The following is a 22,488-nucleotide window of genomic DNA, read 5'->3' on the forward strand; positions in this document are numbered from 1 at the left end:
GTCAGCCAAACAAGTAATCAATTGACAGCTATATTTATATGTATGGCCAGCTTAAAGGGATTGTCTGAGTAACTATTATTATTATTGTTGTTATTTTTTTTTTATATGTTATGTTAAAGGGGCACGGGGGTGATTTTTTTCTTTTAAAACAACTGGTATCAGAAAGTTATACAGATATGTAAATTTGTAAAAATCTCAAGTCTTCCAGTACTTATCAGCTGCTGTCCTGCAGGAAGTGGTGTATTCTTACCAATCAGACTCACTGCTGCCACCTCTTGTCTGTGACAGGAACTGTCCAGAGCAACCTAGAAAATCCCTCCTGCTCTGGACAGCCCTGACATGGACAGAGGTGGCAGCATAGAGCACTGTGTCAGACTGAAAAGAAAACACCACTTCCTGCAGGACATTCAGCAAATGATAAGTACTGGAAGACTGGAGAGTTTTAAATAGAAGTAAATTACAAATCTGTATAACTTTCTGACACCAGTTGATTTGAAGGGAAAACAAATCTATAGAGTACTCCTTTAAAAAGAGACACCATATTTTATATGTACAGAATACATGCAAGATTAATACAATGTTTTATTGGAAAAATAGTTTTTATTAGTGTTAAATCTGTTTCTATCTCAGGGTACATGCTTGAGCCGGATCCAGACAAGAGACCCGATATCTATCAAGTGTCCTATTTTGCCTTTAAGCTAGCGAAGAGAGAATGTCCTATACCTAATGCACATGTAAGTTTTTGAACTGGTCGTTGTTAGACTCTTTAAAGGGATTTTTCTTGCTCTGCTCTTCCTTACTAAACTGTACAGAGTAAAGTAAACTCTTCACAAGTTTATTATGACTTTTTTTTATTAAAACTTTGCTCAGACTATGGAGACCTATGGAGACAACCAAGACCTTCAATACTATGTACCCTATAGAAAAAAAATCTCTTTAGAGAGCAAATCTATAGTTAGTACTGACCTATTACTGGTGTCAGGACACACGTGAAATCTGTGTTTATTGGGAATTTACACCATAGTTTCTTCGCTCATACTTTTACAGAGCTTTTGGTTGGTGTAGGGTAGGGGTAGCAGTCACATCCGGGCCCTGGCCCCAGTATTACAGCTGCCACATAGTAGGTGGGGTCTCTAGAACAGATTTTTCATTTGGCCCAGGAGCTGTTCTCTTGGTTGAACTCCTGTTAGCTTACCTTATGTAAAGAGGTCTTTCTCTTTTTTATACAGTATTCTGTTTTGCATGTATTGGATGGGTTGAATAGGGTGGTATATGTACAGCTTGTGCTGTTTTCTTATTTAGGACTCGGTCATCCCTGCAAAGTTGCCTGAACCAGTGAAAGCCGCAGAGGCTGCAGCTAAGAAATCCCAGCCGAAGGCCAGGTGAGATCCATAGGGGTTGGATTCTTCTAGGATCGTTTAGTATATTTTAACCTGCATGTTCTTTAAAGCAAATGTACCAGTTCCAGTATTGAATTTATTTTTTCATTACCTGGTTGATGCCGGCGTGGCGATCCCCTTGGTGCTGCCCATTTTTCAAGACGCTGCTCGGTTCCTTCGATCAGCGCTGTTCTCTTCATGTGCACTGGCCCACTCTATGCACTGGAGGTGGGCCCGGCTTATCCAATGTAACGATATCCCCTCCCCTCGTTGACGTGGCCATACCTGATTCTAAAGGAGGCATGTCACTTAGGGTCCTATTACACGGAGCGATTTTTGACGACTAACAATAAACGGCCCCTTAACCCCTTCGGCTCCTGCTCCGCTGTGTCTGTATATACGTTACCTGTCCTCAATGCACGGGGTTCAGCTGTCCTGCTCTCCCACCTGGCCAATCAGTGGCTGCAGCTGGGCAACACAATGATTGGCCGGGCGGGAGAGCAGGATGCCGGGACCCCGTGCAGGAGACAGGTAATGTATACAGTATACGGACACAGCAGAGCGGGAGCCGAAGGGGTTAAGGGGGCGGCAGAATTACATACACGCAGCGGTCGTTCAGACAGCTGCGAGTATGTAGTGACAGGGAACTGCCATGACCTGACAGACTCACAGCGAGATTTACGCTGCGAGTCTGTACGTGTGGACAGACCCTTAGGGTAAATTTAACACTGAGTAAATGTGGCGGTATTCCGCAGTGGAATGTCAATGTCAATTATTTGCGTGGAGGCGCTTAAGCCCTCTCATAGACTATGGCACACTGAGGTAGATGGGATTTTGCCACATTTACTCAGTGTGAACATACTCTTAGGGTGGCAGTACACATTAGATTAGTGTTTTCAGAACTGGACAACTATGTAATTTTTATGGAGGGGTCCTGACTTCCCTCTAATGTGAGAGGAATTGTAAATGTTGGATTTTATCATGGCTAATCCTCCTGTTCTCATGGGAGATAAGCCACTGTCAACGATCAGGACACATTCATTATTGACAAAGTCTTCTACATGATTATCTAAAATGTACAGTGAGGGGGAAACCATGAAACATTTATTTTTCTCAAAGTTAAAGGGAACCTGTCACCCCTGTGCCGGGGTGACAGGCTCCCGACCCCCCATTAGAGCCCCCTATACTCACCTGATCCCGCCGGGTCCCGCTTCTGGATCCGGTCGGGTGACGGAGATCTCAGCCGCTGCAGCCCGGCGCGCGCGCTGAGAGATGAGTCCAACGCTCATAGAGAATGACGGAGCGCTGGACTCTCCTGTCATTCTCTATGAGCGTTGGACTCATCTCTCAGCGCGCGCGCCGGGCTGCAGCGGCTGAGATCTCCGTCACCCGACCGGATCCAGAAGCGGGACCCGGCGGGATCAGGTGAGTATAGGGTGCTCTAACGGGGGTCGGGAGCCTGTCACCCCGGCACGGGGGGTGACAGGTTCCCTTTAATAGAAAGTTTGGACTTGCTCAGTATCTTGGAATAGCTCTAAAGTGAATGTTTCCTGCTTCCCAGGCTTACTGATCCCGTTCCAACAACTGAAACTTCCATTGCTCCTCGTCAGAGGCCAAAAGCCGGTCAGACCCAAGCAAGTCCGGGAATGCTTCCCATTCAGCCGGCTCTAACTCCACGGAAGAGGCCTACAGTACAGCCAGCTGCTGCCCCACCAGGTATGCTGACACTAGGTTTATTATGTAGATTTTATTTACCTATGAATACATAACATTTACAGTGTTGCTCTAGTTCTTTATTTCAACAGTTGGTTCTAAAGGGGCATTATATGTGTACTTATAAACTTTAGGGTTCTTATTGTATTGCTCATCTCTTCTGGCAACAGTTCCCTCTTTTCTCTAACTGGGATACCTAGAAATCATTGGGGGGGGGGGGGGGTGTAAATTGAAATGGACACCAAAGTTTGTACACACATAACTTTGTGTAGAGATATGTCCAGTTATTATAGTGGCCAAGATACCAGACAGCTCACTCTCTGGTCCTGTCCGGTACCAGATTTTAGATTTTGTTCTTTTGGCAGGAGACGCGACCAATCGTTGATTAAACATGATGTTAGAGACAGAAGGATCGAGCAAGTTTATCCTTAAATTTTTAAGGGATATAAGCTGCTGCCATAGGTGCTTGACTTTTACATCCGCATGGACAGGGCTTGCGGGACACATTTCAGTGTATAGCCTTTCTCAACTGACTTACTGACTGAGTGGATATGTTTGTGTATATAGATATAGATAGATAATAAATATTTTTTCCCTATAGCAGCTACAATCCAGCCCACAGCCCCTGCACCTGTGCAGCCTGCTGCAAAGCCTGTTACTCAGCCTCAAACACCTAAACCAGCCCAACCCTCTCCGCAACCGGCCACCCCAGTTACCACGGCTCCACAGACTACAGCTCCTGTGCAGCCCCCTGCAACTCCAACTGCGCAGCCTGCAGCTCATCCGCAACAACAACAACAGCAACAACAACTTTATCTCAAACAGCAGCAACTTCTGCAGCAGCAACAGGCAGCAGCGCTGTATCAGCAACAAATGCTCCAGGCTCAGCAGGTTGGCTTAATGCTGGTCTAAATATATGGACATTTTATATGGAACCAAATGCTCTGGAATGCTTGTCTTATATATATTGTCATCTTTCATTTGATCCACAGATGCAGGCCATGCAGCAGCAGCAGATGTTACAAGCCTACTACATGCAACAACAGCAGCAGCAGCAGCTCCTGGCCCAGCAGGCTGCAATGCAGCAGAAAGTGGTGGCCCCTATGCAGGCTCCCACCCAGCCGCAAGCCTTGCCGGCAAATGTGCAGATACCTGCTGCTCAGGAACAGGGGGTGAGTGCTGTCACAGGGCATGGGTGTACTTCTGTGTATATGTATATCCTCTATACTACTCTATATACTACTACTACTACACTATGCTTTGTAGTTCTAGAGCTCTTACTATACAAGGATGGATTTTACTGTACTGTAATAAACAATAATAAATATTATAACATTATTTTCAAGGATTTTTACCTACCTGTTACCAGTAGAAATGGGCGCAATTGGAGCATGCTCAAGTCCAATCGTTCTGCATATAAATACCGGTTGCTGAAGAAGTTTGATGTAGCCCTAGGGAGTACAGAAAAACATGGATACAACCAAGTTCTTAAAGTGACACTGTCACCCCCTTTGTGCATTCTGACATCTCTACACAGGTGTAAAGGGTAAATTTAGCGTTTTTCATACCTTATTTCATATCATACGTCATGGTGCTTGTTCAAGTAAAAAGTGTCCTTTTATCAACTGCAGATCGTAGTAAGTAGGCGTGGCCTCACAGCTTTAGAGCCACTTAGCTCTGCCCACAATGGCACCGTTGGCCCATTGGTTGGCCGCCGTAAAGGGGGTGGGGTCAAGACCTTTCGGTCAGCCTTTTCCAATGGCCGGCGAGGGGGTGGATCCAACTGTGGCGTTGTGGGCGGGGCTAAGTGGTGCTCATGCCACGAGGCCACGCCCACTTAACATAATCTGCAGTTGATAAAAGATGACTTTTTACTTGAACAAGCACCATGACGTATGATATAAAATAAGGTATGAAATTTACCCTTTACACCTGTGTAGAGATGTCAGAATGCAAAAAGGAGGTGACAGTGTCACTTTAAGCCGCTAACTGATCAGACTCAAGCATGCTCCAGTTGCACTCATCTCTAGTCTTCAACTGACAAAGAAACTCTTACTGAAGAAGGTGAGGATGCACAACGCGCCCTGAATGTCCTGCATCTAATGAATGACAGAAATAAAGGGTCTCACAAACCATCATGTTATAAATATTTTTGGTGCAGTTTTTTTTTCTAATTTTCCATTTTACTGACAGTGCCTAAAATCATTACTGAAATCTTGCTGTTTTCATTCCAACCACTAAGCCTAAAACTAAGCTGAGACTTCCATGTCATCAGAGGCAGAACAGGAAGAGACTGTTCGCCTAACAGTGTAAGATAACTTTCTATGTTCACACAACGTACATTTTCATAAAAGTTTTATTACGGAAATATACGTTGCCTTGTCTTGTATGGGATCCCGGGCGGAGTGTATACACATAGTATGCACTCCGGCCGGGATCCCTCGCAGCGCCACAAAGAACTGACATGTCAGTTTTCTGCGGCCACTATTCAGTGAATAGCGGTCGTAGAAAACCATTTCTGTGTACACTATGAAGCGAGCGGCTCCAACTGAAAGCTTCATAGTGTGCTGTGGGGAGTTCTGATGCTTGCGCGCACGGAATCCCGCATCAGAACTTAGAGGGGTGAAAGATCATCCGGCCGGTACTGCAGTACCAGCCAGGATGATCTTTCTAGAGACCAGCTGGAACGGCCGGTCCAATATGCTGTGTGAACATAGCCTTACAGTGAAAGGTGGCACCAGTATATAGATCAATTAATACCGCTTAAAGAGGTTATCCAGCATTAGAAAAACATGACCTTTTTCTTCCAGAGACAACAAGACTCTTGTCTCCTGGTTGGGTGCAGGTTTTGTAACTCAGTTCCATTGAAGGGAATGAAGCTAAATATCAAACCACACCTGAACTGGAGACAAGAGTCCTGCTGTTTTTGAAAGCCATGTTTTTCTAATGCTGGATAACCCCTTTAACTTCCACTGCACAGGTCACAGAGCATGCTTATAAATGTATCCCATACAAAGAATGAGCTTAGGGGATGTTCATTATATCAGGGTCCATAGGGTTTGCTGTAAACACCATTGAGGTGAAGGCGGTACACTGATAATTTTTTGAGACATGGTTTATTACTTACAGCAGATCCAAGCTCCGGCAAGAGCCTATCAAAAGCCGCAGCCAGCAGCAACCCAGCCAGCTGCAGGACCTAAACTGGGCTCCCTCACCCCTCCCTCCTCCCCTAAGACCCAGCGCGGGGGACACAGGAGGATCCTGAGCGATGTCACGCACAGCGCAGTCTTTGGTGTTCCTACTAGTAAATCTACACAGCTACTCCAGGCAGCGGCGGCTGAGGCAAACCTCAATAAATCAAAGTATGTATACAGGCGTCTGTTATCACTTTTCTTTATGGCAACTATCCGTTCAACACATGCAGAGAAGACTAAACCAACAAAGCCAGCTCTGCTACATTTGTGCACAATGGGGGAGATTTATCAAACATGGTGTAAAGTAAAACTGGCCCAGTTGCCCCTAGCAACCAATCAGATTCCACCTTTCATTCCTCACAGACGCTTTGGAAAATGAAAGGTGGAATCTGATTGGTTGCTAGGGGCAACTGAGACAGTTTCACTTTACACCATGTTTGATAAATCTCCCCGATTGTTGTTTTATTTTTTTTCCCCAAGAGTTCAGATTACTTAGCCAAATTCTACTATGTCCTGTTCATCTTGTCTCACTATAATAAAGACCTGTGTATAATCTTACAACCTTTCAACCTCTAAGGTCCGCTACTACAACCCCCTCCGGTTCTCCCAGGACCTCGCAGCAGAATGTCCACAACCCACCACCAGAGCCCGCTGGTTGGAATCCATTCGATGATGACAACTTTTCTAAACTCACTGCGGAGGAACTTCTTAATAAGGATTTTGCCAAGTTGGGAGAAAGTAAGATACAACAAAACCCACTTGAAAAGACGACCTCCATTTTTAGGGTCCATTTTAGGTGGTCTTTTCAAAGAGCATTTGCCAAAGTCCTATGTAGAAAATCCATAGCATATCCGTAATATAACATATATTATAATATATAACATAATAAGACACAACATATTTATCAGGCAAATATTTGTTAAAGGGGTTATCCAGGGTTACAGAGCACCACACCTCAGGTTGGGTGGAGTAGTATGACCATAATGATGTCTATAGCACATCATCCGTGCATGGACCATAGTCATATAACGTGTAAATGAACCCTACGCCTGTGGGTTATTAGCATGGTCTTAGCTTTTCTACATTGAGATTCCTCGTCTGGTGTCAGCATTTATAGTCCTCCATTAGATTGCATTGGGGTACTTGGATGACTACGTCCCTAATATCTTTTCATGGTGTTCCCAGGTAAACCTCCAGAGCAGCTAAGCAGCTCCGCAGAGGATCTTCTGTCAGGCTTTCCAGCACCCCCTGCTGTCTCGCAGGCTGATGCTTTTGGACCTTCTCTGTTTTCTACTGGAGCAGGTGATTCATTACAGTTTTTTTCAACTTTCAAACGTCTTCAGACTTTTAGTTGACAATGACGTAAAAAAAAAAATACTGTGGATAGTACCCCATCACTCCATCTAATGTACCCTCAACAGGTCATGTATGATCATATTTCTCAATAAACTTACAACAATCAAAAGCTGACATAGAGTCTATTCTGTTGGGGGGAATTAATAGGTTTATACACTTGTATTCGTTGACCTGTGACCCATCATCATCCTAGCAGCCAGCCACCATTTGCCTCTTTAGTAGTGTTAAGAGGACCGGTCAAAAGTTCTCCAAACCCTTTGATTTTCTGCGGCTGCAGAAGGTGGGTTCCTCCCTAGGGAGTCCTGAAAATATGGATACAGCTGTAGGCTGTTTTTGCTGACTAGGGCTGCATCCAAGTTCTGCAGCTGCAGGGAACTAAACAGGTTCAGGTAACATTGCCGAACCCAAATAGCGGACCTTAAAACTTGTATATATGGAGGAATCTCATTTTAATTTTTCAGATCCAATTTCTTGGTGGCTGCATACATGTCTGTATTTGGCTATAGAGCTTTATTAGCGCTGTCATCAATCCAACAGCCAATGAACAATGAATGGCCAATGGCATTCGGTTGAGTGCCACATCCACTATGGCTACTTATGACACAGAGTAGTGTCTGAATTGCTCTCTAAAAAAACCAATAGGACAGTGTTAACCAATGTGAACACTTGTAGTGCTTATAATGTGCACCATGTTAAAAATTGATTTGGGAATTGCAGTTGAAAGACTGAACCTACCAATACACTTTAGGTACACTTTCCATATGCTTGTACGCTTGGCTCAAGTGAGCATGTGTGTCTTCTGAATGGGAACGTAAGCTGCTGCCAAATAGCATCTGCCATTGGTGATAGTCAGGACACCCCAGTACACATAAGATGGTGGTTCACCTGATATTTAGTTGACAGTTGAGTATAGAGGACATTTATCATAAGAGCTGTGAGCACAGATATGTAGACAATCCCTTAAACCTCTAGCTATGGCCCCTGGGAAAATCTGATCTTGGAGAATGTGTGTCTGCAGATTTGACTTCTGTCTTCTAACTTGTCTCATGCTCCTCTCATTTTTCTCCTCTTTATTTCATTTCTTTCTGGAACTTAGCTGTGGATAAACCTGTTGAAGTGCAGGGTCAGGATCCCAGCCCTCCGCTCCACAAAACTCCTGACCCCTTCTTACCTCTTCCTCTCTCAGAAACTCCAGGTAATAACACAGCTACAAGGACAGGGAACGTTTCCCAGGGTGTCTACTCTTTGGGGGTCACCATTGCTTCCCATCTAGCGTTTCCTGAAATCCCAGGGTTCAACAAAACCTCTGTGCTGTCGCTCATATAGTAGGAATGTAAAGGTATCAGACTCGTAGTAAAGGGTAAATCGATTAACATATTTAGAATGCTTTTCCTATAATTTTACGTTGCCCATTTCTGCGTAGAAGAAACAAATATGGCATCCATTATAGACTGCTGCTATCAGAGCAAAATACACAATTGTACACCGAACGTTTCTTGTACGATACAAGCTCCCTCCCATAGTGCCTGACAATTATTGGTAAAATACTTCATTGAGGCAAGTAAGAAGAAATATAGTCAGAAGGCTATATCAGAAAGTGGAGCTGAGGAAACCCACACAAACACGAGAAGAATCTTCATGCAGCTTTTTGCCCGTTTTTTAAGCCAGGACTTGCAATATAAAACCACTGTGCTGATACCAGCAATAGAGCAAGCGCTCACTTAGCATGTAACCCCTGACCACAAATTGAGAACTTTAGAGCCTATTCTAAGCAGTCCTACATCTTATACTTGTACATATTTGTAATGCTGAAAGCAAAATTCCATCTGTGATTGACATTTGTTTTACAGGTTCTGTTTAACTTTTTTGGCATTTAAAGAGAAACCAACTAGAAAACTGTAACCTGCTGTAAGGTTCCTACAGGGCCGGGGACGCTGCGCTGAGGAGGAAGGTAATTTTCTTACCTTCATCCTCAGTGCAGAAAAACTTTAAGCAGTTTGGTGCACTGGGGGCAGAAACGTTTCGGCCTGTCCATTCTCATGAATGTAGAGGCGGCTCTCTGCAGTGACATCACTCCGGTATTTATGCACAGTGCTGGATGAATATCGGATCTGTGTCCCACAATGACAAGTTCTGTGGTATGATGTATCGACAGATCACTGAGAGCTGCTTCCCCCACCTGCTTCATCACCAATAAAGTGACCAGTAGGTGCTGGAGCAGAGTAACATTGTCAACCTATTGCAGCCATGTCATTGCTGGTGTCCTAACATTAGCAGGAAGGGAAGGCAGAAGGCTGGCGTAGATATGCTAGAGACGTGAGATGGTTGGGAGGGCAGACAAACAGGTACAGGAGAAGAGGAGGATGCTGGAATCTGTAGTCTTCTTGCACACATATGCATTGAAAGACTGAAAGCAGAATACCACATCATTGATCAGAATGTAAGGAAATATCACAATATGTTTTGCAGTGATGATACATAGAATTATGCAGAATGTTTAGGACTTTTATGTTAGTATTTTATCGGCGTCTTATTTGGCCATATTATTTGTTGCTTTCCATAGGTATACAAGTAAACTTCTACACATCTGTAGTTATTTCCCCTCAGACTAAATTCATACTATAGCATAGGAGGCAGATCCTTGTGTTGGGAAACTTAAGCCATCTGATATGGGTTTGCATCCTGTAAATAAATATATACAATGCTAATTTATTATTTATTATAGTGTATGCTAAAGTGTACCTTTACTTCTGCACCCCACTGTTTCTGTTCAGAAACACATTTTGGAGTTCTTCCCATTCACTTTTTTTTCTAGGAACCTGTGAACAATACCAAGTAATTTATGTAAATGCAATCCAGATGACATCTGGATACATCAGCGGTCTCTGTAGTCTTTACATGGGGGAAATGCAATCTGCAGGCATCATATTACAGAGCAGGAGGCTCCTACTTAGTAATTGACTGTAATCTGTGTATAAGTGTGCATGTAGAAATAGCTGTCAATCACTGAGTAGGACCACCCACTTGACTAATTAGGCCAAAATAAGCAAAGATATAAATAACGTATAAATGCTAAGATATCCCAGAGCTTTTATCATAAACTGTGTATCAGTCTGCTCAGTTCCTCCTGTTCTATAACATGATGTCTACAGATTGGAATTAATGTTTAGCAAGGGGCTAGATTCTGTCAAAAGTGAGGGTACACTTCATAGCTGGCTGAGATTCTGCATGATGTGCCCTAAGCTTTGCTTGTCCCTCATCAAATATTCATTTTTATCCTTCCTCCTTTCTGTTATCTTTTTCTTCCTGCCTGACCCAGAGAAATTGATTGAGGGTCTAAAGTCTCCGGAGCCCCAGCTTCTGCTTCCTCACCTTGTTCAGCTGGCAGATCCTTTTGGGAGCACCTCTGAGACTGTGAATGGTAAAGACTTGAGGAATCTGGTGGCACATAACCACTTATGATTATATGAGTGACGTTTAAGTGTGACCACACAGTGCCTAGAACTATGTTGTGGGCTGGAACCATGTTTTAAAAGATTTTAAAAACTGCAAAAGAAATTAAAAGCCTGTGTGCGTTTAAAAAAAAAATATATTGCAAATGGAAAAATTTAAAGTGGACTTGTCACAGAGTTTTAGGTGGATAAAGTAAGTGCATGGTTGTATAGGGTTACTCAATCTGATTTAATGCATATCTTGCTTTTTACAGATAAAACCCTTCAATGCTGAAATTTGTCTTTTTATTAATATGGAAATAAGCTCCAAATGCTTAGGGGGTGATCCCGCTACATGCAAAAGCCCAGTTGGTCTCTAGCTGCTTGATTGGCATTCACTAGGCTTTACTTTTACCTTCATCTACTAAGAGCTGAGCTTTTTCCGGAAATCCCTAGCCTGCAATTGGGCTTTTTATAGCTCAGAAAAGCCCTAAAGGCAGGGGGAAAAGACCAGGGAACTGTGCATGCACCAAGCATGATTTGCAGAACTCTTTTGCAAGATTTAATCTCTGGAGGAGTAGCTTAATGTAAAGCCTAGTGGATGTCAAACAAGCAGCTGGAGAAGGATAGAAGTGAGCCCAGAGACATTGCTGGCAACTGCTGATATTTACATATCTGGGCTTATGCGTCCAGGGGGAATCCCTGGGCTTTTGGAGCTCATTTCCATAATAATAAAAAGATGTTTCGGCACTGTAAAATCAGGGTATGCATAAAGTCAGACTGGGAAGCCTTCTACAACTATGCACTTATGCAGTTTAACCAGCTAAAACCTTGTGATGGGTCCACTTAAAGCATCTTTGTGAAATGGTGTGATAGAAAATAGCCTAATATACCGGTTAGACAGACCGTTACAGTATATATACTGTGTGTGTGTGTGTGTATATATATATATATATATATATATATATATATATATATATATATATATATATATATATATATATATAATAAATAAATATTTTCACACACACTTGCTGGTCCCTCAGGTGGTCTAAATGAGCCATCTAAAAAGAGAAAAACAGTGATACTGCAACTTTCAATAGGCAAACAGAGGCATCCGCTGTCCTTTTATTGTGTTTTAGAAGTGAAGAAACAGCTCATATAATACAAAGGAATGACCTTTTCCAGTAAATAATTCTCTTGTGGCTTCCTTGTCAGGTTTGAACGCTGTCTTACATTGCCTGCATTATTGAGGATTTTATGTACATACCGGCAATGTGATCTTTGGAGAGGACACATTTCCGCTGAATAATGTCAGCAATGAACCTGTGCTAAATGCCATAAATTAAATGCCTGGCAGATATGTACAGATAAGCTCCTGACCTGTGCTAGTCACTTTGGGTTTGGAATGGGTAATATAGACAATGAATCATCTCAGAGAGCAAAGCTGAAATAACGTGGCAGTGCAGGGTGTTGGGGATTGAAGTGGAAATCCTGACATATTATTAGTGAATAACATTGACAGAGATGTCAGTCATGTCGATCTATATCCCCTGTAGCAAGATGGCAGCTATCTGATCACTGGTTTCACTACTGACCCTTATGTGGTCCAGTTACATGAAAGCTGCTTTGTTTATGCTCTTAAATTTCAGGTGAGAAAAGACAAGTTTCTTTTAAAGGGGTTGTCCAGGTTTAGAGAAAACATGGCCGCTTTTTCCCAGAAACAGAGCCACTCCTGTCCTCAGTTTGGATGTGGCGTTGCAGCTCAGTTCCAAAGAATTGAACTGAATTGCAATACCACTTACAACCTGAGGACATGGGTGGTGTTTTTTGCAAGAAAGTAGCTGTGCTTTCTCTCATATCGAATAATCCCTTTAAGACTGTTCTGCATGTGCTAAGACCTATTGTCTATTTTGGTGACAACAGAAACACAAGGTGCATGACTGAGGTCTGCAAACTACCCCCTTCTCATGTTGACCACCCCAGTGTGTGCAATAGCAGGAGTTGTCCTGTTCATTAACATGTCCGAAAGGGAAAATATTCAGGTCACATTCAGTTTTTTCTCCACTTCCATTCTTTACATTATACATACTACAGGGGAATATAAATTTATTTAATGCATATTAATAGACAATTTTCATAGCGTTTCCTTGATAAAGGAGAAGCGGTCTCCTTGTATAAAGTGCCTGGAGGGACAGGAAATTATAGCTAAATGAAATTATAATGGGTAATATAAATCCATTTACTGGGGTCACGTAACACTCCGGCTGATAATAATTTTACTCAGATCCAACAAATGCAAATTTCCCAGGAGCGCTGTACACATAAGCGTGTAACACCATGAAAAATGACAACTAGAGTTGAGCAAACTTCGAGCACACTCATGTTCGCTCAAGCCCGAGCATTCGGCATTTGATTAGCGGTGGCTGAAGTAGTTGGATGCAGCCCTAGGGAGGCCTAGAAAACTTAGATACAGCCATAGGCTATGTTCACACGTAGTATGAGACTGGCCGTTCTGTGACCCGGCCGGTCTCAGAAAAGATCATCCTGGCTGGTACTACAGTGTGCGCCCACATCAGAACTCCCCACTACACACTATAGAGCGTGCGTCCGGAGCCTCTCGCTCCATAGTGTGCACTGACAGGGTTTTCTGCTGCCATGTGCACTGACGTGTCAGTTTTCTACGCCGCTGCTAGAGATCCCAGCCGGAGTGTATACCCTGTGTATACTCTCCGGACGGGATTCCCTCAGCCTGCAGCTTAATGTAGGTTCTGTACCAATCACTGCCGTTTTAACAACGGCCGTATTTCGTGTGAATATGGCCATAGGCTGTATCCATGACTCCCTATGGCTACAAGCAACTTCAGCAGCCACGGTTAATCAAATGCCAAACGCTTTGGTTCGGGCAAACCTAAACGTGCTTGAAGTTTGCTCATCTCTAATGACAACTACTGCGTCACCTTCCCGGGCTGTATAGCAGAAGTTGTCAGAATGATGCCCCCTTCTCTGATATCACTTCCTGCTTTGCAGCTCTTGCCTTCTCTCACCTATGTTATTGCAGAATTGTTGCTTATTCAAGCACACCAGCTGTAGAATCTGTGAACCACTATAGAGATGAGGAAATTGGTTAGATAATGGGAAGGCTCATGTCTGGGTGGGTTTGCCGATGCTGATCAGACTGAATCTGTTCCTGACATGTTTCCTTTCTGCTTTTCCTGTCCTCTGCTCCTCTCCTCTGTGTTACATGGTGACCTCCATCGCCACTACTTCTTCTCGTCACCACACAAGGGAAGGCAGAGCCTGTGGTGGAAAGCCTCATTCCCGGGCTGGAGCCTCCCATGCCTCAGCGTCTCTCTTCCCAGGCAGACTCCATTGCTTCAAATCGCACAGGTTGGTGCATGTGTTTTCATAGAATAGTCTGCCTACACCATGCAGAGATGCTGAATATTTTTCCCATGGTCATTTCAATTAGGGTAAGGACTAGTGTTGAGCGGACCGGTAAAACTGTTCGGGTTTGGCGACTTTTGGGGAGATTTATCAAACATGGTGTAAAGTGAAACCAACTCAGATGCCCCTAGCAACCAATCAGATTCCATCTTTCATCCCTCACAGACTCTTTGGAAAATGAAAGGTGGAATCTGATTGGTTGCTAGGGGCAACTGAGCCAGTTTCATTTTACACCATGTTTGATAAATTTCCCCCATTCTTCGCACCTAAATGCTTGGCGTTTGATTCCCTGTGGCTGCAGGAGTTCAGTGCAGCCCTAGGGTGTCCAGGAAAACATGGATACAGAGACTGTTTTCTTGTTTTCCTGGCAGCCTTAGGGCTGCATCCAATTTCTGCAGCCGCGGGGAAACAAATGCTGAATGTTCAAGTTTGGAGAACGTTGCCGAACCTGAACAGTGTGACCGGTCCGCTCAGCGCTATTAAGGGTTTGTTTTATGCTGGATCAGCATTACCAGAACTATTAAACTTAAGTTTAATAAGACTTAATATTACGCTGGTTCCATATATACAACCACTACTCAATCACAGTACTCTGCTTCCTATACCGATAGTTGCGTCATTTGATGCTGTCAAGTGGGGAAAGGGGGGGGAGATTTATCAAACATGGTGTAAAGTGAAACTGGCTCAGTTGCCCCTAGCAACCAATCAGATTCCACCTTTCATTCCTCACAGATTCTTTGGAAATGAAAGGTGGAATCTGATTGGTTGCTAGGGGCAACTGAGCCAGTTTCACTTTACACCATGTTTGATAAATCTCCCCCATAATTCCTATTTTTATTGAATATTACTTTTTCTTTGTTTACTTTTCGCTGACAACCTTTGTTCCTGTGAAAGATAGACAGGAAAACTGTATGCCAAATCCATCGCCCATCTTTCTCCCAAATGCACAGGGAGGATAAGGGGCTGCCTCTTACCCCTGGTACTACTAATTATAAAATATCCTTTCTTAGTCCCTTAGTCAGCATCTGGCAGCCTATAAAGATACCAGATTTATGGCCATCTGTAGCACAAGACCTTGTCTCCTTGCCGGAGGGAAGCTCTAAGTTGATCAGTGAACCAAAGTCAAAGGATACAGTAGGATAACTTAAAGTACGAGGAGGCTGAAATGAATGGGGACTAGTGCTATCCCTACTAACCAACCTAGATCAGTAATGGAACTCCACATAACCAATTTAAAAGGGCTGGAGGATATGAGATGCTGCAAAGCTATATTTTTCAGAACAGGGCAGGATCCAGGTGATTGATATTTTAGATCTTTGTGAGGGCATAGCATTTTCATTGGTATAGGCTTATAAGTGAGTGGGACCTGTTATCAATTTATTGTACATCATTCAGGGTTATTTTTCCTATTTTACAATTGTATTTGTTTTATGGATTGTGCTACACTGATATTTGATGGTTTGGTATTTAATTCATGTGTCCCCTGATGAACCCTTATTCTCGGTGAAACTCGTTGGGTTAATAATCTAGGGAATGTTTTTCAGGACAAAAAGGACAATGGCTGGCGGTTTTCTTCGACTCTCCCCACATTTCTGTTAGGTTGGGGTGTTTCTGGTCTAGGAGTATGTAGAGTGGTTTATAATACTACTATTGTTTCATTTCAGCTTACATATTGTGCTTTTATACTGTTTATTCCATAGCGAGTCTATTGTGTATTCAGCCTGAGCTCACCTAGCCTGATGCTTCATGCTGCTAACACTTTACCTTTCTTTTAATGCTGCCTCTGGATCTTCAGACTCCCTCACTGGGGAGGACTCTTTGCTTGACTACTCTATTCTATCTAACCCTGCGGCTGACCTCCTTGATGAGTTTGCTCCAGTAACTCTCTCTGCTCCAACATCTGCAGGTAATACATAGAAGTGCTAGTGAACATCCTGTGGTATCCTACTGTATTTTCACCTCTTCATATTTTAAATGTATCCATTCATCTGTTCGTCCCATAAGACCCTAAGCTAATGGAATCCATACGACATCGGAGGCAAGAAATAGGCTGCAAAGAATGGAGCAGATAATGCTTCCAGATTACAACCTTTGCTACTCTTACATTGTCCTTAAGGTCTAAGATTGTCTTGGGACAGATGTTTGCCTTACCACAGTTGTCAGGGTTTTTCAGGCTTTTAATATTGTCCAATATTGACCAATTCTTGGGGTAATTCATCGGTATCAGATTAGTGGAATTCCAACCCCACCAATCTGCTGATTTTGAAGGGGCCCAGGCATATGGGTAAACGCTATAGGCACTTCATTTGTTTAGACATAGGGCTATATGTCTGGTATTTCAGGTTACTACAGCTCAGACCCATTCATATGAATGGGACTGAGCTAGGTGTAGTACCAAACACGGCCACTACAAAATATATGGTGCTATGGCTGGCAATGAAGAGGCAGTAGTGTTCACCCGAGCTAATTGGTGGGGGTACCAGGAGTCAGACCTCCCCTGATCACAGAAAACCCCTCCTAAAGCAGCCTCCTTCTTGACAGTTTCCCTTATTTACTGTTATTTTGATTGTTGTAAAGAGTGAACTACAGTGATCCTAAAATGAGACCTAGAACAAATACCGGAAAACCTAACGTATTATGAATCGGCGTTACATGACGCATGTATTCAAACATCCCCAAGGAGAGAAGCACTGTGTCATGCACCCCCCTAGGCCCCGCATGATGGAAGATTAAATATCTCCAAGCCTTACCTGCATCCGTCTGAGATCCCATGACTTAGGACAGGGAACATCTTTTATCAGACCTTGACAGAGGATGCCCTGTACATTATTCCATTTTTAGATCATGACTTTGAGAGTATTTGCCCGCTCTGCTTCTGAGGATGATTGATGAGTTTGTATTTTTATCTTGGCATCTATATTATTATTAGATGGTTACATTGCTTTTACATTATTGCCTCTTTAATTATTAATCCTTCTAAATCAGATGTAAAGAATAGAAAGGAAGAAATGTACAGAGGAAATGTGCATGTCCTTTACTGTCTATTTAATAACATTCACATCTAACGTTAAAGGGGGCCCATCATGCCGAATATCGCCAGGCACCCTGTCTCAGGGAGAGTGAGCCTAGCAGATTGATGTGTGGTTTTGTACTAGTTACACTGATTCTTTACCAACTTTGGCCCTGGATTTTGGCGGTCAGTGGGCGGTCCTACCCAGTGATTGATGGCTATCTTTGTTTGATCGCTTCTACAAGAAAGGCTGTCAGTTATTGAGTAGCTCCGCCCACTGGACTCCTAAGCCTAAAATCGGTAGTGATTAAAATGACTATACTGAATCTTTTCTTGTAAAAATATATATCAATCTGCCTAAATGCCCCTTCTAAACAACATGCTGCTTGCAGAATAAAAGGGGTATTCCCATCTGAACTAACAAATACAGTCATTTAGCAAACTAGGCTCCTTCTCCTGATGCTGCTCTTTCCCTCTTATTGTTGACAGCCCATTGTCTAGGTTACAGACGACCACTGTGTGTGTGTGTGTGTGTGTGTATACATACATACATATATACACACACACGCTCTCTTTCCCTTCTATTGTTGACAGCCCATTGTGTATACATACATATATACACACACACACACACTCTTTCCCTTCTATTGTTGACAGCCCATTGTGTATACATACATATACACACACACACACACACACACACACTCTCTTTCCCTTCTATTGTTGACAGCCCATTGTCTAGGTTACAGACGACCACTGTGTGTGTGTGTGTGTGTGTGTGTGTGTGACACTTTTAGAGCAGAGTGGTGGCGGTAACCTAAACAACAAGCTGTCAACAATGGGAGTGAAAGAGCAGCAAATCAGGTGACTGAGACATGTCTAACTTGACAAATCCTACAAGTATTCCTGTGTTAGTTCAGATGGGAATACCCCTTTAGGCTGGGTTCACACTACGTATATTTCAGTCAGTATTGTGGTCCTCCTATTGCAACCAAAACCAGGAGTGGATTAAAAACACAGAAAGGCTCTGTTCACACAATGTTGAAATTGAGTGGATGGCCGCCATATAACAGTAAATAACGGCCATTATTTCAATACAACAGCCGTTGTTCTAAAATAACAGCAAATATTTGCCATTAAATGGCGCCAACCACTCAGTTTCAACATTGTGTGAACATAGCCTTTCTGTGTTTTTAATCCATACCTGGTTTTGGTTGCAATACTGACTGAAATATACGTAGCGTGAACCCAGCCTTAAACTGCACAGTTTCAGTGGGACGAGGTTATTTGGGAATGTTTGCAGTTTTTGGGTATGTATAGTAGTAATGTATGCAGTCTAAAGGCTGGTTCTTGCTATACCCTGCTTTGAGTTGGGAGGGGTAGAACAAGCCATGTCAAGTAATCCCTTTTTTTGCCCAATATTAGATATATGCAACTTTTCTCAGACAAGAACATATAGATGTATACTGTCGTTTCCATTTGCTTTTTTGTATCCTTTTTATTGCCTAATAAAGCTATGTACAGTATATGTTTTTGATAGATTCATCAAAACAAAGAGTATAGTATGTATAGTGTCTGCTAGATCATATGAGCCTCACGTACAGTGGTGAACCTTGTCTTCTTTAGAGTATTCCATCTTACCAATAACATAAAATATAGTGAGTGCGGTGATGAGGAGATGAGGATCAGACGTCATACATCCAGCTCTTTGTCATTGCTTCCTATGTTAGAGCAGTAGGTCTCCTTACCTAGCTTTATAGGTTCTTAAATGAGTTCTTAGTGTTACTGTCATTTTGTTTATTTTTTATTGTTTGCAGAAATCAATAGCACAGGCGATTTTAAGAAACTTTGTAATTGGGTTTATTAGACAAATATGCCATTATCTGCATTCAATAAGACTTTCCCCAGGTCCCCTCCCCCCCCTCCCCCCTTCTCTCTATCATTCACTGCTCATTATCAGGAAATCTCGATTTTTTTTTTTTTTTTTTACATCAGTCGGGCCCTGTGTAACCTATGGAGAGGGGAGGGGGGAGGAGGGAGATTAGTCGGCAGCAGAGAACAAAGGATTACACAGCGGGAGCTGGATGAAAGCGGTATTCAGAAGTCAGAGAGGTGACACTTATAAAAAGTTGTTTTTTGTTTGTTTTTTTTATCTCTTTTTATATTTCTTTTGTTATGTCTTGTGGCTTTGGTGAACCTCCAAGTTGTTGGTGTAGTAGTTTTACTTTCCATCTAGTTAAAGCTCTGCATGCGCGTGTGTTATTTCTGCATGTATGTCTGTGTCTGTAATGTATATGAGTGTATAGATAAGATAATATGGAGTTTATTTTTAATGATATTTTTGAAGCCTGAAAGAATATCCTAGTTTTGCTTGTAGAACCTGCTTACAATCAAACTTCTATAGGGCCTTCCAGGGTCTTATCGGATGATTGGTGTCAAACTGGATCGTTCAGAATTTGAATACCGATAGCTGATGAGGGTTGGATGCAGCCTGAGGGAGTCAGGGAAAACTGGGATATGGCCATAGGCTGTATCCCTGTTTTCCAGAACTCCCTAAGGCTGCATACAACTACTTCTGCCACTGGTATTCAAATTGTGAAGGATCGGACTCGAACATGCTTTAGTTGGGTTCATCTCTAGTGTCAAGGTAAACAGGGCTTGGACAGGAAAAGATTTTCCTGACTGACCTATTTGTTTCCTGGAGAGATGGTGGGATACCAGACACCTTTAAGGTGCTGTATTTCCTGCAGGAAGTGGTGTATTTTTTCAGTCTGACACAGTGCTCTCTGCTGCCACCTCTGTCCATGACAGGAACTGGCCAGAGCAGGAGAGTTTTTTTTTTTTTTTTTTTTTAACATTTCAAGTTTTTTATTAATATAGTTTTCAAAATTTTTACACACAGAGTATAATGGTTGCATTATAGTTATAACAGGTGCATAAGTGGGAAGCATAATAACAACTAACAAATAAATAAAGTAGCAACCAAAAGGAGAGGTTTTGTACGGGGATTTGCTACTGCTCTGGACAGTTCCTGACATTGACAGAGGTGGCAGCAGAGAGCACTGTGTAAGGCTGGTAAGAATATACCACCTCCTCTATGGCTATATCTCTCTATTTATTATTGAAGTTTTGTGTGTAATTGAATGTGTGTTATGTTTATATGTGATTTAGATCTGTATGTTCCAGCTGATGCCAGTTGGTATGCTATCAGCAACAGTTTTTTTTTTTTATCAGAATCCTACACTTACATCTTAAGGCTATGTTCACACACCGTATTTTTAATGAAAAGAACAACTGAGCCAGTTTCACTTTACACCATGTTTGATAAATCTCCCCCATAGTCTTAATATTTACCAATTTCCATAAGGTCACTGGATAGTAGAGACAAAATCACTATATTCTGATATATACTTAACCCTACGTCCACCACCACCCATTCTCCATTAAAAATAATATTTTTTAGACTAAATTACACAGATCTTGTCATTTTACCAGCTAGATTGCTCCATCCATTGTGCTGTTTCCTTTTGGGGACTTGCTAGTAGAGATCCATAGTAGACTGTCCTTAGTATCTACAGTACACATCATGCAATTCTTCACTTTTTAAGGTGACTTACTGAATAGGTGGATATAGAATTGTCAGTAAGGTGTTCATACCTTACTGTTTTTGGTCTTTATTTCCTTGGCTTTGAAGTTAGAATAAGATAATAGTTATTTCCATACCCGTTTCTTACTCTGTAGAGAATATTAGTGACTATTACCATTGGGGATAGTTTGTGACATGATTACACGGAGAGAGGCTGTCGTCGGAGTTTAGCCACAATCAGACTAAGGTTCCACCATATTCCCCTACAGAACAGTGATCCCTAAATCAAAATATATATTTTTGGTCATTTCATTGACATTGCCCAATATTGTATATTCTCAGCCATCAATGCATCAGATTGCCACTATGGGGACCTTTTTTCCATTCTGTGGGATTCGGCTTCACTGCATATTTCATGGTTATTCACTGGCGTCTTTTAATGTGTTTCTGCTATAGGGAAACAGTGAACATGTTAAAGTTTTTTCCCTACTGTTTCTAGTTTCTGGACCCCTGATAAAAAGCAGGAAAATATATAAAGCCTCCTGCTTATATTTTTCCATCTGGCCATATTGGTCTGGGTGAGATAAGCTGGCGACAGACTAGTCTGACTGAAGCCTACACCAACCCTTCCCATAGAGCACAGGCTACAAATTGTAGCCCTCCAGCTGTTGCAAAACTACAATTCCCATCATGCCTGGACAACCAAAGCATTGACCTTGGCTGCCCAAGCATGATGGCAATGATGGTAGTTTGCAACAGCTGGAGGGCCACAAGTTTAACACCCCTGCCATAGAATAAACATGCCAAACATTCTGGGAGAGAACTGATGGCCAAATCTTTTATTGAAAGTGTATGGCCACCTTTTATTAGTGTCATAGCCCAGGTGACAATGACTGCTATGATGTGGAGCCAAAAGATATATGAACTACCAAATGACAAAAAAAAAAAAAAAAAGTTATACAGCAATGCATTGTCAAGCTTTATACTAAAATAGGGACATTGGCAGAATGTTCAGGACCTCTTTTTGCCAGGGCCATAGATGTGACCTAATAGAGTAAGATGGTGCTCTTTACCGCTCCCCCTTTGGCCATTCCTCCCCTTGTGTTGTTGTTCCCTGAGACCCTCCCCTTGCTTGGCACGTGTTTACAAATGCTAACAGGCTTCTCTCTTTCGCTGTCTGAGCTTCCCGCTTCTCTCTTTCTCCTCCGCACGCTGCAGATGATACTAACCTCCTAACGGGCTTTGATATCCCGGATGATACAGAAAAAAGGGCTGATGATGAATTTGATCCTATTCCGGTACTGGTTTCCAAAAATTCCCAAGGTAAGACAGAAAAGGGAGTTGATCAGTGGGTCAAAAGATTTTGGTGGTG

The 22,488-nt window shown here is 42.5% G+C and overlaps 1 protein-coding gene across 5 annotated transcripts in view; it reads left to right on the plus strand.

Annotated features, from left to right (window-relative positions):
- The window catches only part of AAK1 (AP2 associated kinase 1), a 91,391-nt gene that overhangs the window by 56,742 nt on the left and 12,161 nt on the right, over window positions 1-22,488 (plus strand). Inside the window, exons 8-20 of one of the 5 annotated variants that reach the window (XM_069942948.1) lie at window positions 631-734; window positions 1,303-1,382; window positions 2,941-3,095; window positions 3,694-3,983; window positions 4,085-4,264; window positions 6,225-6,454; window positions 6,864-7,024; window positions 7,472-7,588; window positions 8,739-8,837; window positions 10,962-11,063; window positions 14,362-14,463; window positions 16,316-16,426; window positions 22,335-22,439. In XM_069942948.1, the coding sequence (XP_069799049.1) occupies window positions 631-734; window positions 1,303-1,382; window positions 2,941-3,095; window positions 3,694-3,983; window positions 4,085-4,264; window positions 6,225-6,454; window positions 6,864-7,024; window positions 7,472-7,588; window positions 8,739-8,837; window positions 10,962-11,063; window positions 14,362-14,463; window positions 16,316-16,426; window positions 22,335-22,439 (1,836 nt within the window). Of the gene's footprint in view, window positions 1-630; window positions 735-1,302; window positions 1,383-2,940; window positions 3,096-3,693; window positions 3,984-4,084; window positions 4,265-6,221; window positions 6,455-6,863; window positions 7,025-7,471; window positions 7,589-8,738; window positions 8,838-10,961; window positions 11,064-14,361; window positions 14,464-16,315; window positions 16,427-22,334; window positions 22,440-22,488 lie in introns of all 5 variants that reach the window. The other 4 variants (XM_069942973.1, XM_069942957.1, XM_069942982.1 and 1 more) reach the window with 4 other exon arrangements.

Source organism: Dendropsophus ebraccatus, chromosome 1, assembly GCF_027789765.1.
Source record: "Dendropsophus ebraccatus isolate aDenEbr1 chromosome 1, aDenEbr1.pat, whole genome shotgun sequence".
Taxonomy (NCBI): domain Eukaryota; kingdom Metazoa; phylum Chordata; class Amphibia; order Anura; family Hylidae; genus Dendropsophus; species Dendropsophus ebraccatus.